Source organism: Copadichromis virginalis, linkage group LG18 (assembly GCF_057382275.1).
Source record: "Copadichromis virginalis isolate Kocher_CV1m ecotype Utaka linkage group LG18, C_Virginalis_male_GT1.1, whole genome shotgun sequence".
Taxonomy (NCBI): Eukaryota; Metazoa; Chordata; class Actinopteri; order Cichliformes; family Cichlidae; genus Copadichromis; species Copadichromis virginalis.
Window position 1 is genome coordinate 12227952 of NC_140635.1, and position 14247 is coordinate 12242198.

General features: G+C 40.0%; 1 protein-coding gene across 4 annotated transcripts in view; it reads right to left on the reverse strand.

Moving 5' to 3' along the window:
- LOC146687387 (receptor-type tyrosine-protein phosphatase mu) overlaps nucleotides 1–14247 on the reverse strand; it is a 169030-nt gene that overhangs the window by 54325 nt on the left and 100458 nt on the right. For all 4 annotated transcript variants that reach the window (XM_085438069.1, XM_085438067.1, XM_085438068.1 and 1 more), the window contains exons 11-13: nucleotides 13323–13425; nucleotides 3266–3539; nucleotides 375–411 (exon numbers count right to left, since the gene is read on the reverse strand). In XM_085438069.1, the coding sequence (XP_085294195.1) occupies nucleotides 375–411; nucleotides 3266–3539; nucleotides 13323–13425 (414 nt within the window). The remainder of the gene's footprint in view (nucleotides 1–374; nucleotides 412–3265; nucleotides 3540–13322; nucleotides 13426–14247) is intronic.

Here is a 14247-nt window from a genome sequence, read left to right on the forward strand (position 1 = left end):
GACAGGACCTCCCACGGCCCACAGCAGAGTGTGACTACGGCTCCCTCTGGCCTTATCAATTCTGCTCCCAGATCAATGGTGCTTAGACTTCATCACCCCTAATGTGTGGAGCAGGACGTTGAGGCAGCATAGCTAAGTACCTACAGACCTCCGTGGGCACACAGGCTGCCTCCAAGTCACGGAAAACACGCTTCAATCGATAAATTGACTACATTTATCACACAATTTTGTCTCATCTCACACTTTTGTTGTCATTTAGAAAGAAAAAAAAAAAACACACGTTAATTCTGTTAGTTCCCAGAATTCAAATGCAAGAGACGTTAGGAAGTACATGTCGTAAACATCTCTATTCACACAAACCGATCTAGTCCTACCTTTAGTGGCAACTCGCACACAGTCGATTTTGGTTTCCTGTACCAAGAGATAAATAAAAAGGAGGAAAAGAGATGGGGAAATAGGTTATTATGAGACGCACACACAAAGACAGACTTACAGCAGCAACAACACCTATGTAAGAACCCATAGTTACAACAAAACAGCAAGGACAGTTCCATGCTGTCCCCTATCATCTGTTGAGCTCAATGACTGTGACACAAAACGCAGTTAAGCGAGAGGGCCCACAGCACAGATTAGTGGTGCTGAGCTGCTGATTTGTCAGCCAACAGCGATCTGTCGGCAGCTTGCGGCTCAAGGTGGTCAGCCACTGTGGAGAAACCAGAGCCCTGTGACAAGCGACACCAACCCAGCATGCAGAGCTCCAAAAATGACACGTCAGGGAGACTTTCTGAATATGTAATGAAGTTCCAGCTCTGACAGCCTTCAACAACATTAAAAAAAAAGAAAAAGAAATTGAAAACACTGCTCTCGCTGTTGGCAGTGAAATTTGTTGTCAACAATATTCTGGTTTACAAGAAAAGGGACATGAGACGAACAGGGAGGCAATGAGTAATACAGCACAAAAGACATGAGTGCTGTGTCCCTGTGTTGTCCCGGCCAAACTGTCCAATGAGCAATGAACCCACATGGGAGGGAGGCCATGAGAGGCATAATAAGGAGAAGAAAGAAAGATGTGATCCTGTGTGCATGTGCATTCCCATTACTGTGGCTTTTAAGCCGTCAGATGGTTATTTCATTAAAGGCAACATTGCAAGTCACATTTGATTTTTATTTGAACAGAAGGCTGAAAAAAATTCTAGGTATGGATGGCGCACACCTTCTCTAAGTGCTAATTTTGTTTAAAAGGCCCAAACAAATCATACCAAAATCATCAGACATTAATAAAGGCTTCTAGGACCATCTATTGACAGTGAAGGCTTAATAAAAGAGAGTGCATTTGCCCACTGTGAATCAAAACATTGAATGTAAAAATGATGTCAGAGATGTCTCCATTACGGAGACAGAGCTCTATGCTGTATCAACACAGACGCTATCATTTTGTTTGTTCAAAGAAGAGCGCCGTCAGACAATACATCCGACTCACTGATTCACCCTGGAAGGTTTCAGACTGCCAGTGCTTTACTCTCAAGAGCAAAACTTTCTAACTGGATTCAGCCCAGGCTCACATGCTATTTGTATTGCCTCCTTAAAGACACGCTGGTGTTTCTCAAGGAGACTGTTTATGGTGATTCTCATTCAGGACCACAATCGGCAAGGCTCTTGAAGTTGCCATTGAGCTGTCTGCTGCGGCTCCATCGAGGGAGAGCCCTGCCAAATGCCACTTGATGACAGAGGCTGCGACCTGTACGATTGGTAGCCCCTATTGTTGTTCCCTGTCTCTCACACTTAACTGCCACTGGGACAACTGCCGCTCTTAAATGCTGTTGATCAAAGAGTTGTCTGGTATTTGGCATAGAGCTCCATAGCAAAAGGCAGGAGAAGAGGGCCACAGGAATGGAGGGAGGCATGTCACGACACAGAGCTCTGCATTCCAAGCCTGACCCTGCTGCGGACCATTAAGACTACACAAAGTGTCGTTAGTAAACTCACAAGAGTACTGCAGCACCTATCAGAAGCTGTGTGAAATGGCAAGGTTGCCATGCATGTGCTTGCCAACGTGAGCAGTTACTATGCTTAGTACCTTAATTCCTTTGAATCACCTAGGCAGTGATCGTTATATTGTCTTTAGCGTTTAGTTGTGTTTGTGCGTCCTTTAAGCGTATTGTGCGTGCACTGAGACAAGGCAGGGCACTGTGTCGCATAAAGGCTTCAAATGGAGAAAGAATTTCACAAGTTCGAATTTTTATTTCATTTCAGTCATTCTTTGGTCGGAGGAGGTAGTAAAAGTATTCAGTACTCAAGCAGCATAGCTTCAACTTGCAAATCCATCTGAATACCTCTCACTTCACCTTCCACCTTTACTTCAAAGCATTCGGGAAAACCTATGGTGGTAGCTAAAAATGAGAGAAATGCAAAAGTCCCATTCTAAGCCAGTGTTTGGTTTGCTTGTTCTGAACTACTGTGGAAATATGGCAACATCATAGCCCATAGATCCTACTGTAGATACACAATATAGGCCAATATTGAGCTACACCCTCTTAATCTCTGAATTCAGGTGCTTTCAGTCCCATTGGCACAGTGGTATAAAATCAAGTATCTAGCCACGCAGTCTGTCTTTATATACATTTCTCAAGGAATGGGTCATTTCAAATTTAATTCAGACCCTTTTGCAGCAAGTCCATTTATTATATTTTTCCCTCCAAGATATTTTACAACCAGCTTTAAATTTTAAAGTAAAAGTGTTAAAGAAAGAACCTCAACAACTTAACAACCCTACAAAGAGGGAGACCGTGTAAAATTACAGAGGGATTACAGAGCGCTGAGGAGGATAGTAAGTAAAAGTTGCCAGTGCTCCATAGACTCAGTAACTGCAAAGGTCCAAATATTAGCATCAGCACAAAAATTGTGCTAACGGACCTTCATGTTTCTTCAGGTTTGTATGGCTGAGAAACTCTTGTGACACTTTTTTCATAAAGTGTATGATTGACTAATTTTAGGTTAACAAAAACAGTAATTTTTAGGTAACTACTGTATACACTATTGAAAACTAATATTTGATTAATTCTCATCCCAACCTTAAAGTAGTAACACCACGATGTAAAAATCTAGTTGCTGTTGGTAAGATGGAAATACACAAACACAGGCACGTTATTGTCGTCATTACAGGACTTGATTACGTTTAACTGCCAGTCAAGTTCAATTTAGAGCCATGGTTTAGCTATAGTGCAGAAAATGCTGTATAAAATAATAAGAAATGACAGCCACCCACCCCATTGGCTGTGCTGACCGCCTGGTAATATATACTGTAGCTCTTCTGTGGCAGCAGAGGGGCATTCCAGTACCCATTGTAGGTCTTGTTGTCCCCCACAGTAAAGGGCTGGGGCGAATGGATGCCAGCAGCGGGGAACTGAGCAGTGAAGTAGTACTGTGAATTAAGAAGCGTGGCGTTCTGGAAGTGAATGGGAACTGGGTAGCAGCGCAAAATTTCTGCCGTCCCTCGTGCTCTGCGTGGACGTTCCTCCTCCACCACCACCTGGTACGCACTGAAAATGCAGGACAAACAAAATTAACATACTCCACTGGGCCAAGCAGGCTCTTGTAGAATTCAACTGGCAATACAGACAGTTTTCTGCTTTGCCAGTTTGCTTTATAAAGTGTAAAAATTGTCTCTTTATGAAAGCCACAAACATGCATGCTGCAAAGCTCCAAATCTCAGAGCGAACTGAGTCTCCAGAAATTACTCATTACTCATTTAGACAAGAAATAAGAGATTTATGTAATGCAAACCAAGTTCTTATCCTCTCTAACTTTAATTATATAACAAGTTATTTAAATAGAACTTCTGTTGGATTAAAACTAATATTACACTGGTTTTGCAATGTCTGTCAGATATGTATACATTCCCTTTTACTTAAATGCATTAATAGCACTTTATAATGTCACACTATTAAGCATTAAGGTATCAGTAAGTTACAGTATTAGCGAGGACTTAGTTCATATAACATTAGTCCTCCTTAATATGCCATTTATGAATACATATAGATATATTACTATAAATATGATTATGACTATGATTATCATTACAATTATTATTAATTAGTGATGTAGTGTAAAACTAGTGAGCACAACATGCATTTACATGTGGGCAATCAGCTATACACTGAGTAACAATACCATTAATGTTATTTAATAAATTACAAATGCATTAAAGCATATTTACAACTAATTGATTGTCTGCCCGCTGTGTAAAGGCTACAGCAATAAATTACTTGTTTTTCTCGACTAAATAAGAACTCTATTTATATAAATCCCTTCTTAAAAGTGAAGTCAACATAAAAGACTGAAAAATACCGGCCAACAGAAATGAGCGGTGGCACGGGACATTTATTTGCCTTTTCATTATTCAGCAAATGAAAAGGTTAACGGCTCTTTCCATTTCCTCTCCATCCAAGTCTTGTGTTTAGCTAGATCAAACCTGCAGCCCTCTGTGACTCTGACAGGGATGACATTGTCTCCGAGCCGGCCACTTAGCCTGAGGGGGAGACTGACTGTCTTATAGACGTTCATGTTAGTATGCATCGCGCATCTGAAGTGGACCTCCTGTTAAATCCATTGAGTCGCTGAGTGACAAAGAGTCTGTTTACAGCTGCCACGCAGAATAACCAGCCATGATTGGGAACTAGTGATCCATTTGCAAAAGAGCTAAAGAACCAACAACGCATTATCACAGACGATGGAGCAAAGTTTGTGTGCTCTATGAATGAAGGATTTCAGAAATGAATGAAATATGGTGGAGCTCTAGTTTTGCGGAGCTGGTTTAAGAGCTTTTATTCGCAACTGCATCGTGTTTATAAATACATAAATAAATCGTTTGCCTATTGTTTAAACAGGACCACGAGTCCCACACTGTTTTCTAGAGTTTGTGGGGTTTTTTCCTTACTGTACATGCTCTCCTGCAAGGACCATCATACAGGCAATTTAACACATGTGTTATTCCACTGAAGGCTGGTGATGAAAGCTATGACTGAAGACTGCAATGCAGAAAACGATGGACGTAAACACTTAACAATTCACACAGAATCTAGAAACCACTGTAAACGAGGACAGAGTATACGCACAGTATGTTGGTGCAAGAACTAAGAGCCCATTTTATACCTGAAGACATGTAAACTATATCCATATGATGTGTTTATATCTGGTAGCACAAATCTTCCTTGCCTTCTTCATTTTACCTGCTTTGTCTGCCATCTGACTTCATTTAGAATTTAATTAGACTATTTTGAAGTCAACATTTGCAGTGCTTGAAAGGCATTCATTGCCCCCTCTATACTGGAAGTCTAGGAATCCCACTGTGTAAAACCACTGATCAGTTATCCAAGGTTACCATGAGAAAGTAGCAACACTGTAGATAGAGTGAACTTGATATGCAGCTTTATTTGAGTCGCTGAACAGGACTTCATTAGCATTTGTATAGTGTCAGTGCGTTTCAGAACCCTTTTAATGCATCTGAAATAATAGGGCTATGTTTTAATGTATGTGTTACTATCTAATTAGCAGTTAGTGTTATGCAAGGCACTGCAGTCTTTGGATACAGCTTTCTAACCAAGCATAAACTTACAATACTAGATGAAATATTAATTGATTAGAATTTGAGATAAGAAAATGATAAATTACTAATCTGCCTTTTTTTAAAAAGAGTTTCTAACTAAAAAGGCTATATGAAAAATACAATCATCCTGAAGCCTTCATAACCATCTAACAGTGAATTCAATTTATCTATTCAGTTGCATTGTGCCATAAGAAATATTAGTGCCTACCGAGGTGTAAAGCTTTGGTGACCCTGAACATGTTCCTTAGCCTAGATTATTACAACAAGTGGAAAGAAATATCTTTTAAAGAAAAATAGCTGCACTGTTGTGGTTGTACTCTTAAGCTGTGCAGTTGCAGTACAAACAGCCCTGGAGATGATCAATTGTTCCCCGCGGTTGGTACTGGATGATTAAGTATCCCCTTTGTGTGTACAGCATGTGCTCTTTAACCCTATAGTTTATCATAAGATGCTTGCTGTGTCATTAGAAAATCCCCCTCTGCTCTTAGTGGGTGTGTCCCAATTCCTTGGAGCTCTCCTATTTAGCACTGGGTTGGGAGGTGATGAAATATTTAATCCTGCTGAGAGTCTGCAGGAGAAATCAGGCTTTAATTACTGTCCCCTATTGAGAGCAGAGGTCAAAGGGCAGGTGGAGACGGTACACGGGAGCCACTTAAGTAGTTGCAGAACAGCAGAGAAATAAATGATTAGACTTCATGGAAGCCTCAGCCAGAACACTGTCGATTTGATTTGAACTATAATAGGACGATGAAGTTTTAAATATAATTAATTTAATCTCTAATTATCTCTGCTGTCAGTCACATTACTCATCAAGTAAGATGGATAACTATCTGTTTTTAAAGACATAACCCATGAAGGACTGCACGTCTGCATATTTCCTTTGGAGAAATAAAACACATTATACTCACAGTAAATATTTGCTGTAGCATGTACACTGATTCTCAGCTCGCTCATATTAGTACTTTATATTCCAAATCAATCTGCAGACAGTGAAACAAAAAACTAGCGCTGGCTCTCCCTGGGTGGCTCCTTATGATATGATGATGCAGCTGTGCTACGACTTAATGACAGGCACAGTATGAATAGAACTGGTTTCCTTTCCTCAGGCAAAATACCAAGTGCCAAAGGCTATGAGGTTCCAAGGGTAAAAACTCTTGTAATGTGGAAATCTAATTCAGTGCTTCTTCTCCACAGAATATTTACAGCACCAAGAAACCGAAATCTAGCGCACAATACATTTGCAATTTAATAAAACAGTTTTGTTCTTCTCTGTAACTGATGGAGACAATAAAACCTCCTTTACTGGTTTTACTTAAAAGAGTGTCAGTGCTAAACTGCTCTCCTGCTATAAAATATTTAAAGTAGAACACTTACTATACCATTTTCACTGCAACGGCTTAAATGCAAAACTGACTCATGAGTTTAATGGTGGCAAAAATACACGTTGTTCTAAAAACCTTTTTTCTGTAATTAGTGCAAGCATGTAAATATGCCCTTGAGCAGCTGACACCTTGTGACCTCATGCTGAGTTCACAATTTACATCATGAATCATTTTGACAGACCAGAGTGATTTAGTCATTTCCTTGATTTGGCATGACATGAATGAGCACCGAAAAAACTACAACAGATGAACAACTATGGCTCTGGTAGCAAGAACAAAAATCCTTTGTAGCTCATGTCTCTCTTGATATACCAATTGGGGGAATTGCAAGAAACTTGCATTCACATTGATGATAGAAGGGGCCTTCAAATCATTTACTAAAGTATAATCACTTAAAGCAAAATGCCCACGTACTCCAAGTACTTAAAAAAAAAAAAAGAAAAAAAAAAAGGGGTTATAATATTAATATATGCTCATTTTGAATGCTTAATTGACATATTAAAGGATACGTCCGCTTCTCTTTGTACTTGATCAACTAAAATCCCAAAGTGACAGGAAAGAGTATGAAAGCTACAAGTAGTCAATGTTGCAGTACTGCAATTTTATCATATTAACTTACAGTACTGTGCAAAATTTAGGGCCAGCCTTCTTTTTTCCACTTTTTTCCAGACAAATGAGAAATGGGTGCAATGACTTATTGGTACAGGTGCAAGCATAAATGGAATTACAGTATAGGCAAAGGACAAAAGTTTGTCTAATCCTAACAAACTTGAAAGTCAATTTTTGGTATGACCATCTTTATTCTTCTACACGGCCTGGATTTTCAAAGGCAAGCTTTCCTGTCATTTCTTCAAGTAGTCCTTCAGGCTTCTTGAAGGACAGTTGAAATGTTTCTTTGGATGTTGGCTGCCTTTTGTTGCGTTCTCTGTCAAGATGATCCCACACTGCTTCAATACTGTTGAGATCCATGCTCTGTGTTTTTCTATCAAGGTATGCTTTTATTGCATTGAAATTGTGTTTGGGATCATTGCCAGCTGAAATATCAAGGCTTTGCTAATCAGTGGATTTCCAGATGGTATTGCACGGTAGATGAAAATTTGATGGTATTTTTCTGCTTTCATAATTCCATCAGTTTTGACAAGATCCCCCAAACCATTGGCTGAAATGCATCTCTGCCATGTTTTACAGATGACTGTAGACACTCTGTGTTGTACCTCATTCCCCTGACCTCCCCCATGCATATTGATAATAATTTAACCCAAAAATGCCAATTTTGGATTCATTACTCCGTAAGACATGTTGCCACTTATTGCCAGTCCAGTTATTGTGCAATCTGGTATACCTCAAACATTTTGTCCCCATTTCCGTTCCATGAGAATGGCTTCTTGACAGCCACCCTGCTACTGAGGCCCTTTCTGACGAACGGTGAACAGTAGACGAATCAACTGAAGGTCAGAACCATGTCTCGGGTCCTGTGTCAGGTCTTTTAAGGATTTGAATTTTTTTTTTTCCTGGAAATTAAGTTTTAGGGCTGTCACTTGTTTTGTCTTCTACTTTCCAGTTTCCTCAAACTTTTTAAGGACACAGTGCACACCATGCTGGGATTAAAAAAAATTGCCAGCTGATAGCTCTTTGGCAATCACCTTATTAGTGCAAAAAATGACATTTTAAGTCTGTCAATGTAAGTTATGATTTGCAGTTTTTGTAGATTCCATTAAATCAATTGCAACAAGCTACATGTTTTCCCCCATCAGGCTCTCTGTGATAAAGTACCTAAATATAACATTTTATATGGTTTCTTTTCCAAGTTGTCTGTTACATGTAGACAACTGTCATTCATTCGTTGAGTTAGGATCCTTTTTAGTACTTGCTAGATGGTTTTAACCCCCCCGAAAAGTATTTATCCAAAAATGATCAGGTATGAGGGCTGGACTAAAAATGAGTGAAACACCAGCCAATGTTCAATGAAAAACTTTAAAAGACCTTTAGAAATCACGGAGAGGGATTGGACAAAACCATTAAAAAAAAAAAAAAGGAATTAGGAAAAAAACTACAAGGAAGTCCTGCTCTGTGGAAGCAAAATATAAAGAAATTAGGTGCAGTTCAAGACTTTTGCACAGTAGTTTAGTTCAAGTTTCAGGACATTTGTGTGAAATTTTATAGTAAGTAAAAATTCTTGAATTCTTGAGAATAACAATTGTTTTGCAAAGTCATAAACAAACTTTAAACATTTACTATGAAAATCTAACCAATTCTTTGAGTCCACGTACTTTAAAAAGTTAAGAATTGGCGTGGCCTGTGTACAGACCAACAACCCCAGTCATGGAAAGCATAAAAATGCTGTAATTTCACAGTGGCATGACCTTTGGATACCACAACCTAATCAGCTGATCTTTGCCTCAAAGTTTAGAATGCCACAGATGGATTGACTGACATCTCAAATGTATTCAACACAAGCGTAATGATGCTTAATGCCAAAGCCATTGAAATTTACTCTCCGACAGAAGATGGAAAGACAGAGAGAAGGAAGGATGAAGTGAAAAGCTGTACCAGATGAATGGTATAAGCCGTTAAAAGTGGTCTGTCAGAATGGCCGGCAGGGCAGACCTGTATTCTTGGTGTAGCACTGCAACCTGAACTGACACCAATTAGGCCTCCTCCAGCCTTGCTGTCCGATAGATTTCAGCTCTGTCGCCATGTGACGCCAACCAATTATGGCGAAATCGACTGGATTGTGACCTGAAACTCTGATTTATTTTTCATGTGGGCTGATAAAGGGAGAACTCTGGGCAGTTTGAGTAGTTGAGGGAACGGGGTATGGGGAGCATTTCAATCACTGTCTCTCTCACTCTAATGCTAATCGGCTGGCTCTACAGTATACGTCTGATTTAAGAGTGGTTGTAAGTAACACACTTCTCCTGACCCAGCATCCTTCCTCTGTACCCCTGTCTTCTTACTTTTTATATTTCCCTGGTGTCCATAAAGCTATAAAGCAAACAAATTAGAAAGTGCCATAGATTACATTTGCCATTAAATCGTAAAAAGCGCTGAGTTGTGTCATGTTTAGGCACAGCTATTAGCGTTTGCTCTGCTGTGATCAAAGAAAGTTAGTGCTTATTTTAGTACTGTAGAAAATCCTTTAACTGATTTCAGGCCGTGGTGAAGTAAAGAAAATCTGATGCTACAGGGTAAAAACTATATGGGAACCCGGCCTACTTTAATATGGAACTGAAATTTGTATATATTATACATTTTTCTGTTTATGCATATGCATTTAAGCTTGCTCAAGGCAAAGGATATGGCAGAAAGAGAGGACTGATTTAGTGGCATGAATGATAAGGAAAGCATCTCAAATCACTTATGTCTGCATCAACATGTACACATCTATTTTGATGTTACAGTGTGAGGAGGCGTATTCTGGCCCTGACGAGGGGCTATTGCAAACATTAGTTTAACGCGACATGACTGATAGACAGTTCGCTAATCCTCTTAAAGAAACAGTGTCCCCTCTGGTAAAAATTGTTCCCGGCTATGTGTGTCATCCCCAGAGATTAGAAGCAAATTCCAAGTTGGAAATGTTATACCGATTAGCAATTACACAAATGAAAAATCGACTGCCTCCCTCAGCAGTGACAACGTCTGCCCAGATCCATCTGAAATATGATTTGACGTCAGCATGACTGCAGGATGCTGAAGTGAAATGGACATTTGTTGTCTGTTATGTCTTCCTTTTTAACCTATCGTGTGATCTTCCAGAGCGCTCCCCCTTCCTGTATTACAGCAAAACATCTGCTGTTAGAAACTCAAATGTCGGGAGCTCTATTACCTCCTAAACTCAATCAGCATGCAAGATTGCGTTATCAAATCAAGCCCCGTGCTGCTTTGCTCTGTAGTGCTGTGGATCAGTGTTCTCCCTTGTCAAATCCTTATTTCACAGGGGCTTTAAAACTGATTTCATAAAGTGTTCAATTTCAAAATGAGCCACCCACTACTCTAGAAAAGATGGCTACTCCTGCAACATGAGCAGTAGCGCAAAAATAAGTAACTATAGTGTGAAATTTAACTCCTTGATTAACAGAATCTCTCAGACTGACTGGATCAGCCAAGTTCAGAAGTTTATGACTTCAGGCCATTCTTCCAGTTTCTCCAGGTGCTTGGACATATTTACAGCTTTCGACGAACCTTAACTTTAAATCGCATCTTAGCCGTCTCACCCTTCTAACCCAAAAGAGATTAGAGAGGTTGTTATTTTTTCAGTCTGGGAGACTCATATGAGTACATTTATCATTACTGTCCAGACAGGAGATCCCAAAAGACCGCCTAACTCAACTCCTCTGAATGGAAGCTACTTTAAAGTCACCTTAAAATTTCAAAGGCATCGTGTGTCACTTGAGCTGGGGGTGGAAAACACCTTCAAAAGCCTGCCAGTATCTTGTCTTGGACCGGCATCATAATCTCCCCTGTTTGCTAACCTACACCACCTCTTTTCTTTTGCATTTCTTATTTATCGAAGCACTGGACGCACACATGAAGGCAGAACAGGCAGTGCACTGGCCTTTACGTCCTGTGAGATTAAAGAGAAGTGAGAAAGCGGGAATAGAAGCGTGTACCTGAAAACCTCTAAAGTTTAGACATGAAGAGGCTTTGCTGTGATCAAAGGATTCCTCAATTAGTTTTGAGGTGTATTTGTGCCATGTACTGAACTCTACTGATGAATTTTTTTAATGGATTGTCTTGAGACTCATTAAACATATATAATCCTTAAAACTAAGCGTCTCTATCAAAACACGCTATTTTCTCTGTATTTAATAATTAACAAGCACTGAATGTGCGAGTTTTAAAGCATTACTGCACAGTTGTGGCTCAGAACAGAACGGGTCTCAAACTAAAGTCGCTATCTCCAAAGCCCAATCCATTTCATCTTTTCCTGAGGTGCACATGCCTTCCAACAGGAAACAAAAAGAGGAGTCCAGCATGCTAATGAATGGAAGCTCCAATTCACAACACACTGTTAATTATAATTAGGGGTTTGTAATTACTCAGCTGAAAGAATGGCAGCCTGCATAAGGCCTTCTGAAGTGTACCTGGGAGAAAATTAAAAAGTGATCACTCTGTCATTCTTGCTCAGACCCCTCTGTTTGGCGCTGGGGCATTAATCTGGGCAGCTGCACATACGGCAAAACATGAGCTGACAAGCCTGACTAAAGATCTCCTGGCTGTAATCTTTAAAGGAATCAGATGAGTTGATGGTGTAAAATTGAGTTTTACAGCAAGCCCGAGTGTTCATTCCCACTCACTCCTCTCAGTCCTGGTGGCTGGAATCACAATATGTTACTGGCCAAGAATATAAATCCGTGCTAAAAAAAATAAAAATAAAAAAATAGGTTCTTCCTTTGGAAAACTTGGAATGTTAATTCACCACATACTTCTAAAGGGTGCATGACAGTGCGTGCATCCAGTGAGCAACCCCAAACCTACCCCTGTTCTTACAGAACCTGTTCTGGCTTCCCACTGTTCAGTTGTGTTTGATGTACTGCCTGGCAAAGCAACTTACCTGGGCATTGCTAGTCAGATGTTTTATTATTCTGTGCACCCCCAACACAGTTGGCCAGTACTAACTATTTAAAGAAGGAGCTCAGCAGATAGATGGAAAGACCAATACTGCACCCATCTGTTTAAGGCAAAGCTACATCCACCTGCCTGGAATCCAAAGCTCAATAATTAACATTTAATATCTTGTTCCTGCCAGTGGGGAGATTATTTTTTAATTTTGCACTTAGCCAGGCTAATTGATTGTCCCGGCTTCCAGAGCTGAGGTACACTAATACAACCAAACAAATACAATTGGAAAATAACAGAAGAACAAGCGAGATGAACTCCTGCCAGAACCCTGCAGCGGCCTGCATAAACCCTAATCATGACTTTTTGGTATTTGAACAAAACAACTGTACCGTTTCTTTAACAATGACTAATAAATGCTGCATCAAGCAGGCAAAAATCCTACATTTCCCCGGAAGCCTGTGATGACTCCGGGTGGGCAGTCTGGTACATAAAACAAGTGCAAAGGGAAGAGATCCTGAAGCTAGGCTCGGCTACCCCAGCTTTGTTCTGATCTTCAAAGGCTGTGCTTCTCTTTCACAGGATCAAAATCCACAAACAAGCAAACTCAGATACATGAAGTAAGGTACTGAATTTTCCTGGCAACTTTCCTTCATGATGAGGCATTGATAAATACAGGCTCTTTGATAGCTATTTGCTGTTGATGATATTTTAATATGCCATTTTGTCTTTTTTTTTTTGACTGTGTGCTTGTGGGTGTTATTGTGAGAGCCTACCTGACTGGGGCACCTCTGCTCTGTGCGGGTTTAAGCAGCACAGTGACTGTGCTGTCTGTCTGGTTCAGAGAGGTCTCCTGGTCATATGCTGGCATGGATGGAGCTAAAGAGGAAACCAAGCAGAAGTTTTGTTTTAGTTTATAATATAATATGCAATATAATATTATAATAGGAGATGCATTCATCAGGCATAAATCCTGCTACAAATTCAACATAAATGTATAACTGTAACAAATTTAGCTTTACATGGCTATAAAATGCAAGATAATGTAGTCATTTTGAAACCACAATGTAAAACCATTTTGTATAATGTTCAATTTTTTACCAACGAATATACAATATAAAGTCCTATAATCCATCCCCAGAGATTGTGAACACATTCACCTTATGCACCCACACAATAAAAATTTATAGTCCTGACTTAGAAGTACAGTGGGGCAAAAAAGTATTTAGTCAGCCACCGATTGTGCAAGTTCCCCCACTTAAAATGATGACAGAGGTCAGTAATTTGCACCAGAGGTACACTTCAACTGTGAGAGACATAATGTGAAAAAAAAAAAAATCCATGAATCCACATGGTAGGATTTGTAAAGAATTTATTCGTAAATCAGGGTGGAAAATAAGTATTTGGTCAATAACAAAAATACAACTCAATACTTTGTAACATAACCTTTGTTGGCAATAACAGAGGTCAAACGTTTACTATAGGTCTTTACCAGGTTTGCACACACAGTAGCTGGTATTTTGGCCCATTCCTCCATGCAGATCTTCTCGAGAGCAGTGATGTTTTGGGGCTGTCGCCGAGCAACACGGACTTTCAACTCCCGCCACAGATTTTCTATGGGGTTGAGGTCTGGAGACTGGCTAGGCCACTCCAGGACTTTCAAATGCTTCTTACGGAGCCACTCCTTTGTTGCCCGGGCGG